The 14,279-nt window shown below is 58.3% G+C and overlaps 1 protein-coding gene across 5 annotated transcripts in view; it reads right to left on the bottom strand.

Moving 5' to 3' along the window:
- Nucleotides 1–1,955: 1,955 nt before the first annotated feature.
- The window catches only part of MLXIP (MLX interacting protein), a 58,391-nt gene continuing 46,067 nt past the window's right edge, over nt 1,956–14,279 (bottom strand). Inside the window, exons 6-18 of one of the 5 annotated variants that reach the window (XR_003793071.1) lie at nt 14,107–14,278; nt 13,359–13,448; nt 12,695–12,786; nt 11,088–11,736; nt 10,532–10,653; nt 10,214–10,430; nt 8,164–8,291; nt 7,495–7,596; nt 7,273–7,400; nt 6,951–7,074; nt 5,307–5,436; nt 4,450–4,719; nt 1,956–4,135 (exon numbers count right to left, since the gene is read on the bottom strand). Coding sequence is in view for 3 of the 5 variants with exons in the window: in XM_029219920.1 (XP_029075753.1) it covers nt 4,598–4,719; nt 5,307–5,436; nt 6,951–7,074; nt 7,273–7,400; nt 7,495–7,596; nt 8,164–8,291; nt 10,214–10,430; nt 10,532–10,653; nt 11,088–11,736; nt 12,695–12,786; nt 13,359–13,448; nt 14,107–14,278 (2,076 nt within the window). In the remaining 2 variants the exon portion in view is untranslated. Of the gene's footprint in view, nt 4,720–5,306; nt 5,437–6,950; nt 7,075–7,272; nt 7,401–7,494; nt 7,597–8,163; nt 8,292–10,213; nt 10,431–10,531; nt 10,654–11,087; nt 11,737–12,694; nt 12,787–13,358; nt 13,449–14,106; nt 14,279 lie in introns of all 5 variants that reach the window. The other 4 variants (XR_003793072.1, XM_029219920.1, XM_029219946.1 and 1 more) reach the window with 4 other exon arrangements.

Below are 14,279 nucleotides of genomic sequence, written 5' to 3'. Positions count from 1 at the left end.
TTTTATTGTCTTGGATGCAAATATAGTTTTTGAACTGCATTGTAGTGTTGAATACAGCTGGTGGAAACTCGCTTTTCAACAGTGGAGCATAAAGGGCCGTCTCTGGATGGCGCAGGCCTGAGGGAGCCTCCGATTCACAAAACTCTTCTTGGGTTTTGTTTTTCTGCCCACAAGGGGTGACTGTCTCCTACCGGAGGCCTGACACAGTCACCAGAGCTCACAACAGAAAAAATGAACCATTTATACAATGAACTGAAACCCAAAAAAGGAAAAGAACGTGCTGTTTCAGCTGTGGCGTTACAAAACAAGCAAAACAAGCCGTGTGAACAGATTCAGTTAAAGCAGCAGCAGGGCACCTCGGGCTGAGGCCGCGGTCCAGCTCCCTCGCAAGAAACACGGCCTGGGCTTCGTGTCTCCCTGGTTGAGCCCTTCCTACCTTTTAACTGCGGGATGTAAACTCTACGGAAATGCATCAGACTTCAGTTTCTCCCAACCCTCTCCACAACCTCAACTCTTGACAGTGGCGCATCTCCATTCAGAAACCCAGGAGAGAATTATTCAAATTAGTGACGCCCAGGGTTGACTCTGGAACCAAAAGTTGGACTGGGAGATGGAGCTGAATTTTGCTACATAATTATAAAAGAATTTCACAAAAATAAAATTCCATTAAGTAAACACCCACAAACACACACGCAGGGCAAGCGCACACGTGCGCGCACACACACATACACACACACGCATAGTGAAAGCCAACATTCAACAGGAAAAGTTCCCTTTTCTTTATCAAAGGCTTATTTTCACAAGCCTCGACAGGAAACAGCCCTGTGTGGTGAGCTGGGAAAGCCAAGGCGTCAGAAGGAAAAGAAAACAGGGCAGGTGATCTGTGTGGAGGCACCCGGGGGGTCCTGAGGCTTCTCTCTGCTCCTGGAGCCCCTCCGATCCCCACACCTGCCTGCTGAGCGGGTCAAGGATACGCGACCACTGAAATGTACGTGTTGAAGGTCCAAGCTCCTCCACCCTCCACCCTCGCTGTCCTGTCCTGTCATTGGGTTCAGACATGGTGACAATCCTCTTTCATGTACGAGGCACCAGGGGCATGGAGCCAAAGACCCCCGCCCACTGCTGCCCTTGAGCCCACATTGGGGCGCCCCAGCTCCCTTCCTTAGCAGGCCTGCCACCAAGGAAGCCAAGCTGCTCTGACACGCGGTGTTCCAAGCCTACCCCCCTGCAGCCCAGATGAGATAAAACAACCGTAGTGGGGCAGGTTAGCCAGCGCGGGGCTGGGTCCACACTGAGCAAGTGTGCAGGCCGCGGGCAGACAGGCCCCCTGGACAGCCCCAGCTCCACCCTGATGAGCCCTCGTTCAGCTGGACAGTGAGAATGTGTGATTTTGAAAACAACGACGAGCCTGCCGCTCGGACTCACTCATCCAGGTGGAGAGCCGGCTGTACAGGGAGGCGAGGCCCAGGCTGAGAGGAGGCCACCGCACCACTTCACCTGGGGAGGGACAAGGGGTTTGGCCCCCACCCTGGGATGCCATGTCCCCTAAGAATCGAAGTTTCTCTTTCTATCGGCCAGAGCAATAACAAGCTGGAGGGCTGAGCGCTATCTAGAAAGGGAGGCGGGACCAGGTCACAAGGACAGAGTAGAGGGAGCTGAGTGCACGAGGTCACCCGCAGCGCCCTGCCAGTCCCTCCCCAACGAGACCTGGTGCTCACATCGACACTGACTCCTGACGCCGGGGCTGCTTCTTCCCTTGTGCCCTGAAAACCCCAGCCAGGTTGGGGGCCTGGTGGGAGAGGGGTGACAGCAGGATGTCACCCACCTGAGACCGAGGGAGGGACGGGCCAGCCAACTGCGGAAAGCCCCACTCTCCCTGCATCTCCCACACGGTGTCAAACAGCAACCAGCAGTGGGAAGGGAGGTGACGGCACAGAAAGATTTCACAGAAACACTTTCAGAGATTACGTGCCAGACGGGCTTTTTTTTTTTTTTTCCTTTTCAGATTGATTTTCTTATTCTCCAAAGTGTCAGCATTTTTAAGTCTCTTTTACGGGAGGAGGGGCAGAAGGAGGGGTGAAAGTGAGTGTAAACAAACTACAGCATCCACTGGAGGCGGTCGGCAGGGTGGTCCCGGGGTCCCTGCATCCCGGCCTGGGACCCCAGGACAGAGGTCCGGGCTAGGCCCCCATCTGGCCAGACTCATCAGGCAAGAATCCAAGACAAGAAAACTGCCGGGGCAAGAAACAAATGTGTCTGTAGTAAGAGATACGGCTCTGCAGCCCTACAGCCATGATGGTGAGCACCAAGAGAAACAGATGTAAGGAAATAGCTCAAAACAAAACATGCATCTAGTTAAACGTCTGCTGGGACACACACACACACACACGCGCGCGCGCACACACACACACACACACCCTTCAATGCCTCATACAACCTAACAGCCTTAAATATTTAAAAAAACAGAATCATGAACATTACATCAGCCAAAGGGAGGGAGAGGTAGGCCAGAGAAGGAAGAGGCCAATTTTATATCCCATGGAGCTAAAAAAAAAAAAAAAAAAAGACTCCCAGCAAGGGGTGGGGAGAAAGCTAGTGATCTCAGAGAGGTCATGGCCGGGCCGAGCTCCGCGGCCACCACGCGGTTAACGAAGGCACAGGAACTGGGGCGAGGCCGAGGGCTGGACCCTCCACAAGCCCTCATGGCTGGACCCTCCACAAGCCCTCACGGCTGGAACGTCTCTGGCTTTCCTTTTTCCCTTTTGAGCCTCACGGAGTTCTTACCACGGTGCTCTTCCACTTTTGAGGGAGACCTCGTGTCCACTCGGGGGGGAAGGCTGAGCTCCTGTCCCTCCTCCCAGTGGAAATGAAGGGCTGGCCCAGCCTCGTTGCGTGCTCGCGCCTCAGGAGAGCGATCGGAAGGCCTGTAAACACGGGTTCTGGGGAGGTGGAGGGGTGCCGCCGAGGCACCCTTGACGGGGCTGGAGCACGGACGAGGAAGCAGGTGATCGGTCGTGACCCGTGGCAGGGGCAGTGGCACAGCCAGCGGCAAAGAGAGGACCCCGCCTCCATCCTCCAACAGCCGAGGCTGAGGTGGGGCTGCCTGCCCCCCCCGAGCACCTTCCACAGGCCTCCGGGATCCAGCAGGAGCCTCCGAAATGATCCAAGCTTCAGAGGGTGGCCCACAGCGGCCCCTCCTGGGGCCCCTGGGCTCCTGGTCTGCCCAGCGCTTGCCCAGTTTCCGTCTCGGGTCGGGAGGACAGAGGTTGAACGGGAAGGCTGCTGGCCTCCGAACTTCACAGCAGGACGTGAAAAGCACATTCTTTCAATGAGGAGGTACCCCTGGCTGGGCTTCCTGAGTGTTAGAGAGCATCCTTCCATCTGGAGCTGCTCTTGCAGACACATTGAGAGGAGGACGGGCCTGGGACCGCCCCTCCTGCCGTGCCCTCCTCTGAACCCTTCCAAGTGCAATTCCCACATCCGGAAACAGCCTACTGCCCCCTCCACCTGGACCAAATCTGAATCCAACTCTCTACAGTCTGGTCTGGAGGCGCCTAGGGACAGCTCCAAGGCAGCCACCTTGGAGCTTGGTGTCAACATTCAATTTCTGCCTCCAAACACAAGACAGACGCTGGGTGTGGTGGCGTCTTTGGTCCAGGAACTGTTATGACTTAGGGCTCCCAGCTGGACAATCCAGACAAGGTGACCAGGCCGATGGCAGCACTGTGGAGCCTGGTCTTTCAAACACTGCACCCGAAGGGCCAGCAGCATCCATCAAACACGGCCGCCCGCCCGGCTGTGGCTCGGAAGCAGGTGGAGAACGAGGAAGCAGGGCCCCAGCTGAGCCCCGCCACGCGATTCTCAGGCCGGTGTCACCACGGAGGCTGCAACGCCAAGTGGAACCAGATCAGGACAGATCGAAGTCCCGCCCGAGTGGCCCTCCAAGCCAGCAGCAGCTCCGCATCGCTTGTGCTTCCGTTCCTGTCTGCGGGCACGCGCACCCACCACTTTGCACACGGGTGTTGTGGGGTTTCCCCGGCAGCCGGCCCTGCGAGGCCTGAGCAGACGTCCAATCTATCTACAAGGTCAGAGTCGGGGCAGGAAGGAGGATGCCTTCCAACCGCCCCACGGGCGCCTGAGAGGTGACAGGAGGCAGCGTGTGTAAGTCTCCAGACAGGAGCCGGGAAGGACCCTCACGTTTCCTAACTTGGGGGAGCGGGTGATGCCCCCTCTTGCCCCATCTGCTCCCCGCACTGCCGCCGTGGCCCCGACATCCCACCAGCAGGACAGGACAGGACAGGGACGGGCAGCGTTCCCCTTTGTTCCCCTTCATCCGGGGTACCCCGAGGGAAGGGGAGGTCGGTGACAGAGGTCGCTGAGTCAGAGTTCACAGCAAGGGTTCCCTAAGCTGGGCTACTGCTGTGGGCAGGACCCGAACCTGCTTCAGACCTGAGCGCGGCGTTCTGAGCGGCCTGGGCCGCAGTCGGAGGGAGGCCTGGAAGCTCCGCGTCAGGAGAGGTGAGGGGCGCGGGCTCCTCTCCACAGGCAGGAAGGGTCTCCACGGCTTCTCACGCGGCCACGCGCCCGCTAAGCACTGCTAAGACTCCCCAGATCTCTGGCCCATTCTGGTGACGGCCTCCGCTGCCTGCTCTGGCAGCTGGGACGGGTCCGTCAGGATGGACGTGGTGGTGCTCAAGTGCCGGAGGGTGTTCAGCACAGCTGCAAGACAGAGGGGGTAGCCTGCAGACACGGCCGGGGCGCCAGCTCCAAGCCCTCAGAGGACACAACACGCGGTTACGTGTGTACATCCCGCGTGGGGATTCTCAGGCCCCCAAAGCAGGAGAGGCACGGACACCAGGAGAGCCTCTTGCCTGAGGTCTGGACACTCACACCTCTGCCTTTAAGACTACTCCCCCAGTCCCATCTCCTACGCTGCGGGTGGGCGGGGAACGCTGACCTCTTCCTGCTTGTTCCCCTGTCTTAGCATCACATCTCTACAGCCTTTATACACGGCCACAGCTCTTTTCGTTATTATGAGAATTAAACACGAAAATGTATCTGAAAATCCCTGATACGTGGCCTGGTAAGTAGTAGGTGCTCACTAAATGCGAGCTAGATCTGATCAAAGGGGCACACGGAGGTGGCAGGAAGTTGAGGAGAGGCTCTGGGAGCCCTTGCCCCCTGCCCTGCAGGAGCGCCTCTGGCTCGGCCTCGCCTCCCTGCCCCAGCTGTCTGCGGGTCACCTGCAGCAGAGCCTGGGTTTTCGGCAGCCCCGCCCGCGTCCAAGCCCACACAGCCCCACTCACTCGGCCTGAGAACCGGCAGGGAGCAGTGCTCGTCTAGCCAGCACAGCGCCGTCCGGTGCAGCTCCTCCAGGCTGCTGCTGGACACCACACCCTTGAAGGACTCAAACAGCGGCTTGATGATGACACTGAACTGCACAGCACGCAGGTTAAAGAAAAGGGAAGCGAGCGTGGAGAGAACGAAGTCCAGTCACAGGCTTGCCCGTGACCAACTCCCCTCAGGACTGGCAAGTAACTGTGCATAGTTGTGACGGGGCGTGGGGGGGGGGGGGGGGGGGGGAGGGGGGGAGAGAGAGAGAGAGAGAGAGGGAGGGAGACACAGAGAGAGAGAGGGAGGGAGAGACAGAGAGACAGAGGGAGACAGAAGCACAGAGAGAGGGAGAGAGACAGAGAGAGAGAGAGACAGAGAGAGAAGGAGAAACAGAGAGAGAGAGGGAGGGAGAGACAGAGAGAGAGGGAGGGAGAGACAGAGAGAGAGGGAGAGACAGAGAGAGAGAGGGAGGGAGAGACAGAGAGACAGAGGGAGACAGAAGGACAGAGAGAGACAAACAGAGAGAGAAAGAGAGAGAGAGAGAGAGGGAGAAACAGAGAGAGAGGGAGAGACAGAGGCAGAGAGAGAGAGACAGAGAGAGAGGGAGAAACAGAGAGAGGGAGAGACAGAGAGAGAGAGAGGAGAGAGAGCGAGGGAGAAACAGAGAGAGGTCCCTAACTGTTCCTGAGCCCAGGTGGCGACCACAGTCACCACACTCAGCCTGATGCCAAGGAACCTGCCACTGACCACAGAGGTTCTGACTCATGCCAGCTCCACTCAAGGACCAGGACCAGAGCAAAGTTGGGGGACTGGAGCTGGTGTCTGTCGTCTCTTCCTTTAAAACCCGCCCTTTAGTGCACACAGACACCACCCGCCCTGTCAGAGCTGAGGCTGGAGCATCCGTCCTCCCACGTGACCCCCTCCACAGCCCGTCAGACCCCAGGCCCAGGCACGGCGACCGACCCCACCCCTGTGCACACTGTCCACTCAGAGGCACAGCGGTGGCTGGGTGGGGAGTGACAAGGGCAGAGCCTTCCCCCATAAGGGCCCTGCTGACATCTGGAAGGCCAAGTGCAGGGAGGCCTTGGCCCCAGAGACAGAGCCCAGCACTCAGGTATCCGTGCCTCATTACAGCAGTCAAGGCCCTGCGGCACAAACGCAGAAAACAGCCTGGAGGGAACTGGCTTCAAATCCAAGCTCTGCCACTTAGTCGCTTTGTGAGCCCTGGTTTCGGGTGGCACCACACTCCCCGCTGCTGCCAGGACAGAGCTGGTGCCAGGACGTGTTAGACCAGATCCCACCTCCTTCCCACCTTATTGCTTCTGCCAGTGGCTCCAGCCTTGTCTTTACTTCTCAAGGACTCAGAGCGCAGAGCGGGCCTGTTCCAGGTCCCCAGGGAGCCCCAAGCCTGGGCGGGCACCAAGGACAGCCTGCTCCACACCGTGGGCCCGGCCAGGCCCCTCCCTCTCAAGACAGAAACTAGCATTACCTGTCTTGACAAACTCAATGACAACCATTTAGAGAGCATCTTTCTAAAGCAACTGAAGGGTCAGTGTCTGCGGTTTTAGTGCACTGCTTGGGGGGATGGGGGGTGAGCAAAGAAAACCCAAAGATACAATCCAGAACTTCCAATTCTGCAGAGTCCGGCTTTTCACATATTCGTCAAACATGTCTCGCATGTGATCAAACTGGCGCCGGGTGACGGGGACACCCGTGGCAGGGAGCAGCTGCTGGCAGGAGCTGAAACGACAGGAAGAGTCCAAGGAAGCTCAGCGTGGCTGGGGGCCAAGTGGGCAGGCCCAGGCGGGGAGCCTGGGGAGAAGGAGGAGGGCAAGGGCTGCAGCGCTGAGCAGAGGCCTCCACCAGCGATGAGTGCCCCCCCCCTGTGCCGTGCCAGCGAGGACAGGGTGCTACCTGAGCCCCCAGGCCCAGCCTCACATGATGGTGGTGTTGAGCTCCTCGATTTCCTCTCGCAGCCGCCGGGCCTCCTCCTGCATCTGGCTGCGCTCCTGCTGCAACTTGGTGATGTACTCCACGGTCTTCTGCAGCGTGATGGCGTGGCTGGTCTGCAAGGGGTGGCCGGGTCAGGGCGGCAGCGGGCGCGGCGAGCCCGCCATGTCCGCCCGTCCTGTCGGCCCTCCCCACCCTCCGGCCACTCACCAGCTTGGTGTTATTAGAGATCAAGCTGTTGAGGGTGTCAAAGCCCATCTTGATGTTGAAGCGCCTTTTCTGCTCGGCTGAAATGTGCTTCATCTGCCGGTTCTATTGGGAAATCGACCCGTCACTGCGACACAGGGACCCCTCCCCTCTCCATCCCACCCCCACCTGCTGCCCAGATTAGGGGCAGATTGGGACCCTGAGGCCTCTAGAGAGCTGTGCGGAAGGAGGGGCGACAGAAAGCTAAAAGGCTCCAGCGGGAGCCAGGAGGGGGACAGGACGGGACTAGAAAACCATCCCTGCAGGAGAGAGCACAGCAAGGGCCCGAGGCTGCTGCTTCGGCCCCTCCCAGCCACCCTCACACCTGGACCCAGTTCTGACAGCTGCCGCCTCCTCCCTCTGCTCCACAGGGCTCAACGCTGGCTCCTGGGCTGAGGGCCACTGTCACCAGGGGGCTGGGGGTAGGTGGGGGGTGGGAGGGGCCACCAGGCTCAAGGTTAAAGCAGCAAACCTCCCTCTTTCTGATGCCGCCCCAGCCTGGCGTGGGACACCCCTCAAGCCCACGGTTCTTTCCAGTGCGTCTCCAGTAAGGGCCGCAGCCATCCCCAAAGCCCTTGATGCGCTTCTCCTTGCCTCCCCATCCTTCCAAGGGAGTCAAGACCCAACAGGTACCTTTAAAGCAGCCACATTTTTGGGGTCTGCAGAAGATTTCCCTGAGCAGTTGTTCTGGGGAGACTGAGGACTGGGGCTCTGTTCTGAAGCACACGGAGAGGCCTGCCCTGAGTTCGGGCAGTCTCGACCTGAGAAGAGCAGAGACTCCCCTTAGGGACCAGGCTGCACCAGCTGCGCACGACACCCACCCTGAACCTCCATGGCAGCCCCAGAGCAGAAACAGGAGGAACCCCTGCCAACAGGCGGGGGCAGGGGGTGGGTTCCGTTAGGCCTGACGGATGCCAGCTGGACGCTGCAGTCACAGGTCTGGGGGCTGCGAGGGGGCCTGCCTCCTGGGCCACCAGGGGCCCCTCTGCAAGGCCCCTCGGGGTCTGCAAGGCTGTAGTTCTCACCCTGGGTGGCGAGCACATGGCTACCTGTTCTTTTTGTTTGTTTGTTCTTTAATTTCTACATATATGTTTTCTCACAGCTTTTTCAATTGTACCCACCCCTGACATTTTTTAATTAAAAAAACCAAAGGAAAAAAAAAAAAAAAACCAAAGCGCTATTTTACCCACAAAGAACATGGTGGAAGAAACCTGTGGCCCAGGCTCCAGAGACACCCGCAGGAAGCCCCTCCCTGACCCTCCCGGTCAGTCCCGTTTCACAGCACAGATGCCTCAGGCTCAGTCCCCTCTGCTCGGCTCTTCTCCCTACCCTGCTCTCAAGGCTCTAACCTCCGGGGACCCGCCTCAGTGGACAAGGTGCTGTTTCCCTGAGCCGGAGCCCCATACAGTATTCCAGGGCCTGACCCATAGCCAGTCTGCATCTGTATCTTCCCAGATGAGGGTCCTTATTCTTCAAAGCCTGTCCTGGGACAAGTCCCTGTCTGACCCCTGTAAGTAGAGAGCCTTCCCCCTCGTGTCCTGCACTCCACCTCGGGAAGATGCCTCTGCACAGGGTGCCGGGAGCAGCTGCCACGGTTTTACCTGAGACAGGAAGACACCTTGGTCTCCCTCCGACCTGGTACCTGGCTTCTCCCCAACCCGCAGCAGCACAGCCTCGGGAAGATCATCTACCCTGACCTCTCAGCTCTTCAGACGTCACTGGGTAATATCAGTCCTACCCTGGCCACCTCACCGACGGAAGACCAAGCTGGGGAGGAAGGAAGGGGGCTCCCAAGGCGTGGTGCCGGCACACCATGGGGGAGGGGAAGACCGGCCAGTGCCAGACAAGGCCGGGGGCTCCTGTGGCTACAGCAACACCAGGCTCATGCTTTCTGGAAACTGTCGACGCGGACCCCTCAATTCCTTTTTTATTTTTAATTTATTTAATTAATTAATTTATTTTTGGCTGTGTTGGGTCTTTGTTGCTGTGCATGGGCTTTCTCTAGTTGTGGTGAGCGGGGGCTACTCTTCGTTGCGGTGCGTGGGCTTCTCATTGTGGTGGCTTCTCTTGCTGCAGAGCACAGACTCTAGGCACATGGGCTTCAGTAGTTGTGGCTTGCAGCTCTAGAGCGCGGGCTCAGCAGTTGTGGAGCTCAGGCTCAGCTGCTCTGTGGCATGTGGGATCCTCCCGGACCAGGGCTCGAACCCGTGTTCCCTGCATTGGCAGGCGGATTCATAACCACTGCGCCACCAGGGAAGCCCCACTCAATCCCTTTTGTGGATCAGAACTGACAACTCAGAGCCAGGCCTTTCTTTTTTCTTTTTAAATTTTTAAACTCTGTTTTGGTCACTTCGCATGGCATGTGGGATCTTAGTTCCCTGACCGGGGACTGAACCTGCACCCCCTGCGTTGGCAGCACAGAGTCTCAACCACGGGACCCCCAGGGAAATCCCCATCAGAGCCAGGCCTTTCTGAAGGAGGCTGAGCGATGTCTCCGCGAGCACACGAACTGCCTGCACTGCAACGCGCCAGCCGCTTTCCCTGGTTTATTCTGCCCTTTGCCGAGCGTTTCCCTAGCCTGGGCCACTGGCAGCTTCTCACCACCCGGCCTGGAAACCCAGGCTCAATCCCGGGCACCATCGGCAGCCTCCCCAGTCCAGAGCGGGCCCGTCACTCCACTCACGCGGTCCCAACCGTTCCAACCAGACAGCAGACTCACTGGCACCTGTGGCAGGGACCTGGGCGATGCCCCCATGTGGTGGGACCTGCTCGCCCTTTACCAGGGAGTCCGGCACTGTGCTGGGAGAGAAGAGCCGGGAGATGGGAGCAGGCTGGCTGCCCGTGCCGTGGCCAAGGTCTGTCACCAGGATGCCGCTGTGGAACTCTGTGACCCCAGGAGCCTGAGGGGACACAGGGGAGAGAGGTCACCCCCAACCACAGTCATGCTGGGTGAGGGCCACCCAAGGTTATAGGATGCTAAGGGCCTGTCTGGGCCACTCACCCTGGCGATGGCAGCAGGCGTGATGACCATGTTGGACTGGGACACGGTGGAAGCCAACATCCCTTCTCTCTTCAGAGGGCCTGAGGTCATGATCACTGCTTGGGGCTGTCCTGAAAAGGCAGCTGCCAGAACAAGGGGGAGGTGAGGGTGGCGGCCCACCTGGGGGCCCCAGGGCTGACCAGGCTGCACAGGGCGGGGGGGTGGTGGTGCCTAGGAGCAGCACACGACCCCTCTGCTGCCACTGAGACGTCACCTCCTTGCTGCAGGGCATGGAAACAAAGCTACTTTTTTGCAGCTTCTCCTTGGAGTGGACAGATTACAGACCCGGGGAAGAGATGACCAGGACCATGTTTTTTTCAAACTGGGTTGAGACTAACTAAAAGAACAACATAGAATAGAAAAAATAGACTAGATCTACACATGTAGTCTTTCATAACCCTTCTGTCTCCTATCACAATGTGTGTGTCACAAGTTTGCAAGCCTGGGGACGGGAAACATCCCGGCGGGGGATGAGGGCAGGGGGAGATTCCCACTTGCTTCCCTCCACCTGACTCACCTGGGGCGAGGCAAGCATTCTTCAATACCAAGGACATGGGCTCTGGTTTGGGAGCAGGCACTATTTTGGGGGGCTGCTTGTGCCTTCCCCCAGGCAATGATACAGGCTTGGGGTGCACGAAAGTTAAACGGGGTTGAGGAGGCCCAACGGTTGGTGGCCGGCTGACCGGAGACAGCGCCAGGCCACAGGGGGACACGGAGGGGGTGGGATAGTGGGTCGTGATGATGAGGCCTTGGCTCTGGCTGAAGGTGGTGGCAGAGGCGTCGTGGGTGAGGGTGGCAGAGGCCGTGTGGGTGATGACAGGGGGCGACTTGCTGACTTCAGCAAACTTCTGTGGCTGCAGGAAGGCAGGGGGAGTCGGGGGGTTCAGGGCAGTGGCGGGAGGAGGGCCTAATGGCAAGACGGGGGAAGCAGGGGCTGGGCTGGGCGACAGCAAAGGCATGGTGAACACGGGCAAGAAGGGCTGCGGGACACTCAGTGGTGGTGCAGAGGGACCTAAGTCTGCGGGCTGGAGAAAGGGGTCCCCTGGCTGGGAGGTGTGTTCACAGCCCTGCCCACTCGTGGGGTCCAGGGCCGTGGCTGCAGGGGGTGCAATGAAGCCGTCAGGGAGGCTCGGGGTGGGCAGAGCGGTGGTTGGCAGGATGCTCTCCTAAGGAAGGAAGAGAAGAAGTGAGGAACGAACGCTAGAGTCACACTGCTCGCTGTCACTCTCCAGCGCTGCACACCACAAGGTCCTACACAGTACCCGGCGCCTGGGACGGTGCCCCGGGCAGAAGGGACAGAAGCGACGCCTCCCAGCCCTGGGACTGCTAATCCGCGGGGGTTGGATCTGGGTCTCCCCAGGCATCTGCAGGGGTCTTGTTTCCATTAGGAACTCAGTGATAACACGGCTCAGACACAGCGACTGTCTGCACACACTTGGCTCTCGGCCTGGGGATATCTTGTTTCTAGAGTCCAGCGGGGTCCCCCCAAAGTCCCTGCCATCTTCTGTTACAGAGCAGGGGCAGCCTGGATCACAGCTGCTCACGAGGTTCCCCCAGGACAGTTTCACATGTCAGCTTCTAGAGAGGTCACCTCTTCCTAAAAGGGAAACGCTACAAGGAATCAATTGTTCGGATCTCAGTCTCTATAGGAGAAACTCTTCACGGAGCCAGATGGAGGGAGAGAGGGTCAGGTCATGGGCGCCTAACTGGATATGGGCACCAGCCCGAGAGTCTCTTAATGGCAGAGAGCCATGCCTCACTCAGCGCAGCCGTCCCAGCAGCTGGTAACCAACTTGAGTGCTGAGTAAAAAGTAAAAGAAATACACGGAACTTCCTCTTCTTAGCGATCTGCGTTTTTCTTTGCTGTCTCGCTGGCCGAGTCTTAACTGGTCAAGACAGAGCCCGCTGCACACAAGGTTATCTGGGCCTTAGGCAGGAGCATACGTTTACTGATAGAGTCTCCCACCTCACGGACACCTAAGGATGCTTCCAAGGAGGGCTAGGATAACTTCTTTACACATTATATGTGAGTTCACCACTGGATCTAGTCACCCCTAGCACTTTGCTTATGGCTGCAAAGGTCTGAGGACCAGTCCGGTGCCCCTTCCCCCAAGTTCCCTCTACCTGAGCAGGTGGGCTGTTGTGATCTGGTGCAGGCCCTGAGGCGGGTGCAGGCAGCATGGAGCTGAAAATGGAGCGGCTGGAAGAGAAGAGGTCTGAAAGACAACATCAGGGGCTTGTGAGCTCTGTGCCCATCACTCCACTGCATTAAGACCCAAACAAATCAGGCACTGAACCCCACCTTACCCAGAGGAATGACATGGCTAGAGGGCATCTCCCCACCCCCCCACCACGAGGTAACTCTGCAGAAGGAGGCCCTCTGCTTGGAGCTGCACAGGCTGGCAACCAGTGTGGCCTCTGAAACACTCCCAGGCCTGGGTGGCACCCGCTTTTACAGTGGCAGGAGCTCAAGGACCAGTTCTAACTGCAGGAAACGGCGAGGAGGTGGCTGTGTCGTCAGCGCACTCTGCTGCCTAGTGGGAGAACTGCTTACAGTCAAAGCCAAACCAGAGGCTCTGAGACGTGGAGGAGGAGACGGAACGACATCCCAGAAACACTTTCCAGGCCTTGCAGCTACTAGCAAAAAAAAAAAAGTTCTGGAAAAATTCTAAGTCCTCTCCCTGGTCCATTCTAACAGTTGCCTCTATGACAGGGAAGCAACATCCACGTTGTCCTGGGTAAAGGGAGATGCAGGTAGCCGTGCTCTTTCTCTGCCCCGAGTCCTCACCCTGGAAAGGCTCAAAAGTGTCCATAAAGTCCAGGTTGGGCTGCAAAGGAATCAGCCCCGGTTGAATCATGTCTGCATTTCCCAGATGTGCTGTAAGAATCAGAAAGGAGACAGAGGGATCATTTTGCCTTCTCAGACCATGTGCTGTAGGAACATATTAAGGGCCTGGAATGCATCTTCCTGGCCCTGTTCGCATTCTAGATTCTTCCGAGGAGAAACGCAGGCCACTGGCTGGGATTTCTCATCAGTTCATGGGCATCGTCCGCCCTCAGAGGGCAGGAAAGAGAGTTTTCGTAGGAAAGGTAAACTGAGTATCTGGGAACAGACACCCCCCAGAAGCCATGAGCAGCTATGCAGAGACCCCAGGTTCTAATTTCAGCCTGTGGGCTCTTCCCTGAGGGGTTAACTGGACAGCTGCACACTGCCAGGTGAGAAGCCAGCCCAGGAGTGCGAATGATTTTCCTGAGAGTGAGTCACAGGCCCTGTCACGCGCCCCAGGCCCCTGTCCTCTGCTGAGGGACAGTATCAGAAATGTGAAACTGGTTCAGACCAAACCTCCACTGTTCCCTGGCGGTGGCACCACGGGCCTGACGGGGCCCTCACACAGCAAGGAGGCTGGTCAACCCTTCTCCTCACTGCTCACCCTAGACAAGCGACAGCAGCTCAGGGACGGCCCCAAGGCAGAGCCTGCCCTGGGGGCCCGGTGGAGAAGGCAACATTTCCAGTCTAGAGTCTAGGGGCGGGTTACCTATTTCGCGCGGGTTGGGCCAGGCCACGGGCGGGTGCGAGGAAAGTGTGGAGAAGAGGGTGTCGCTGAATTCCGACATGAGCATGTCTGTGTTCAGCAGCGTGTCCTCCTCCATGGGGACTGGGGTCTTCCAGCCATCCCCGTGCTTGTGCCAATAAAGCATGTCATCGTCC

The sequence above is a fragment of the Monodon monoceros genome, unplaced genomic scaffold (genome assembly GCF_005190385.1).
Source record: "Monodon monoceros isolate NGI ecotype Baffin Bay Population unplaced genomic scaffold, NGI_Narwhal_1 Super_Scaffold_1, whole genome shotgun sequence".
Taxonomy (NCBI): Eukaryota; Metazoa; Chordata; class Mammalia; order Artiodactyla; family Monodontidae; genus Monodon; species Monodon monoceros.
The sequence above is the reverse complement of the archived record's forward strand: the minus strand, read 5'-3'. Positions and strand labels throughout refer to the sequence as shown.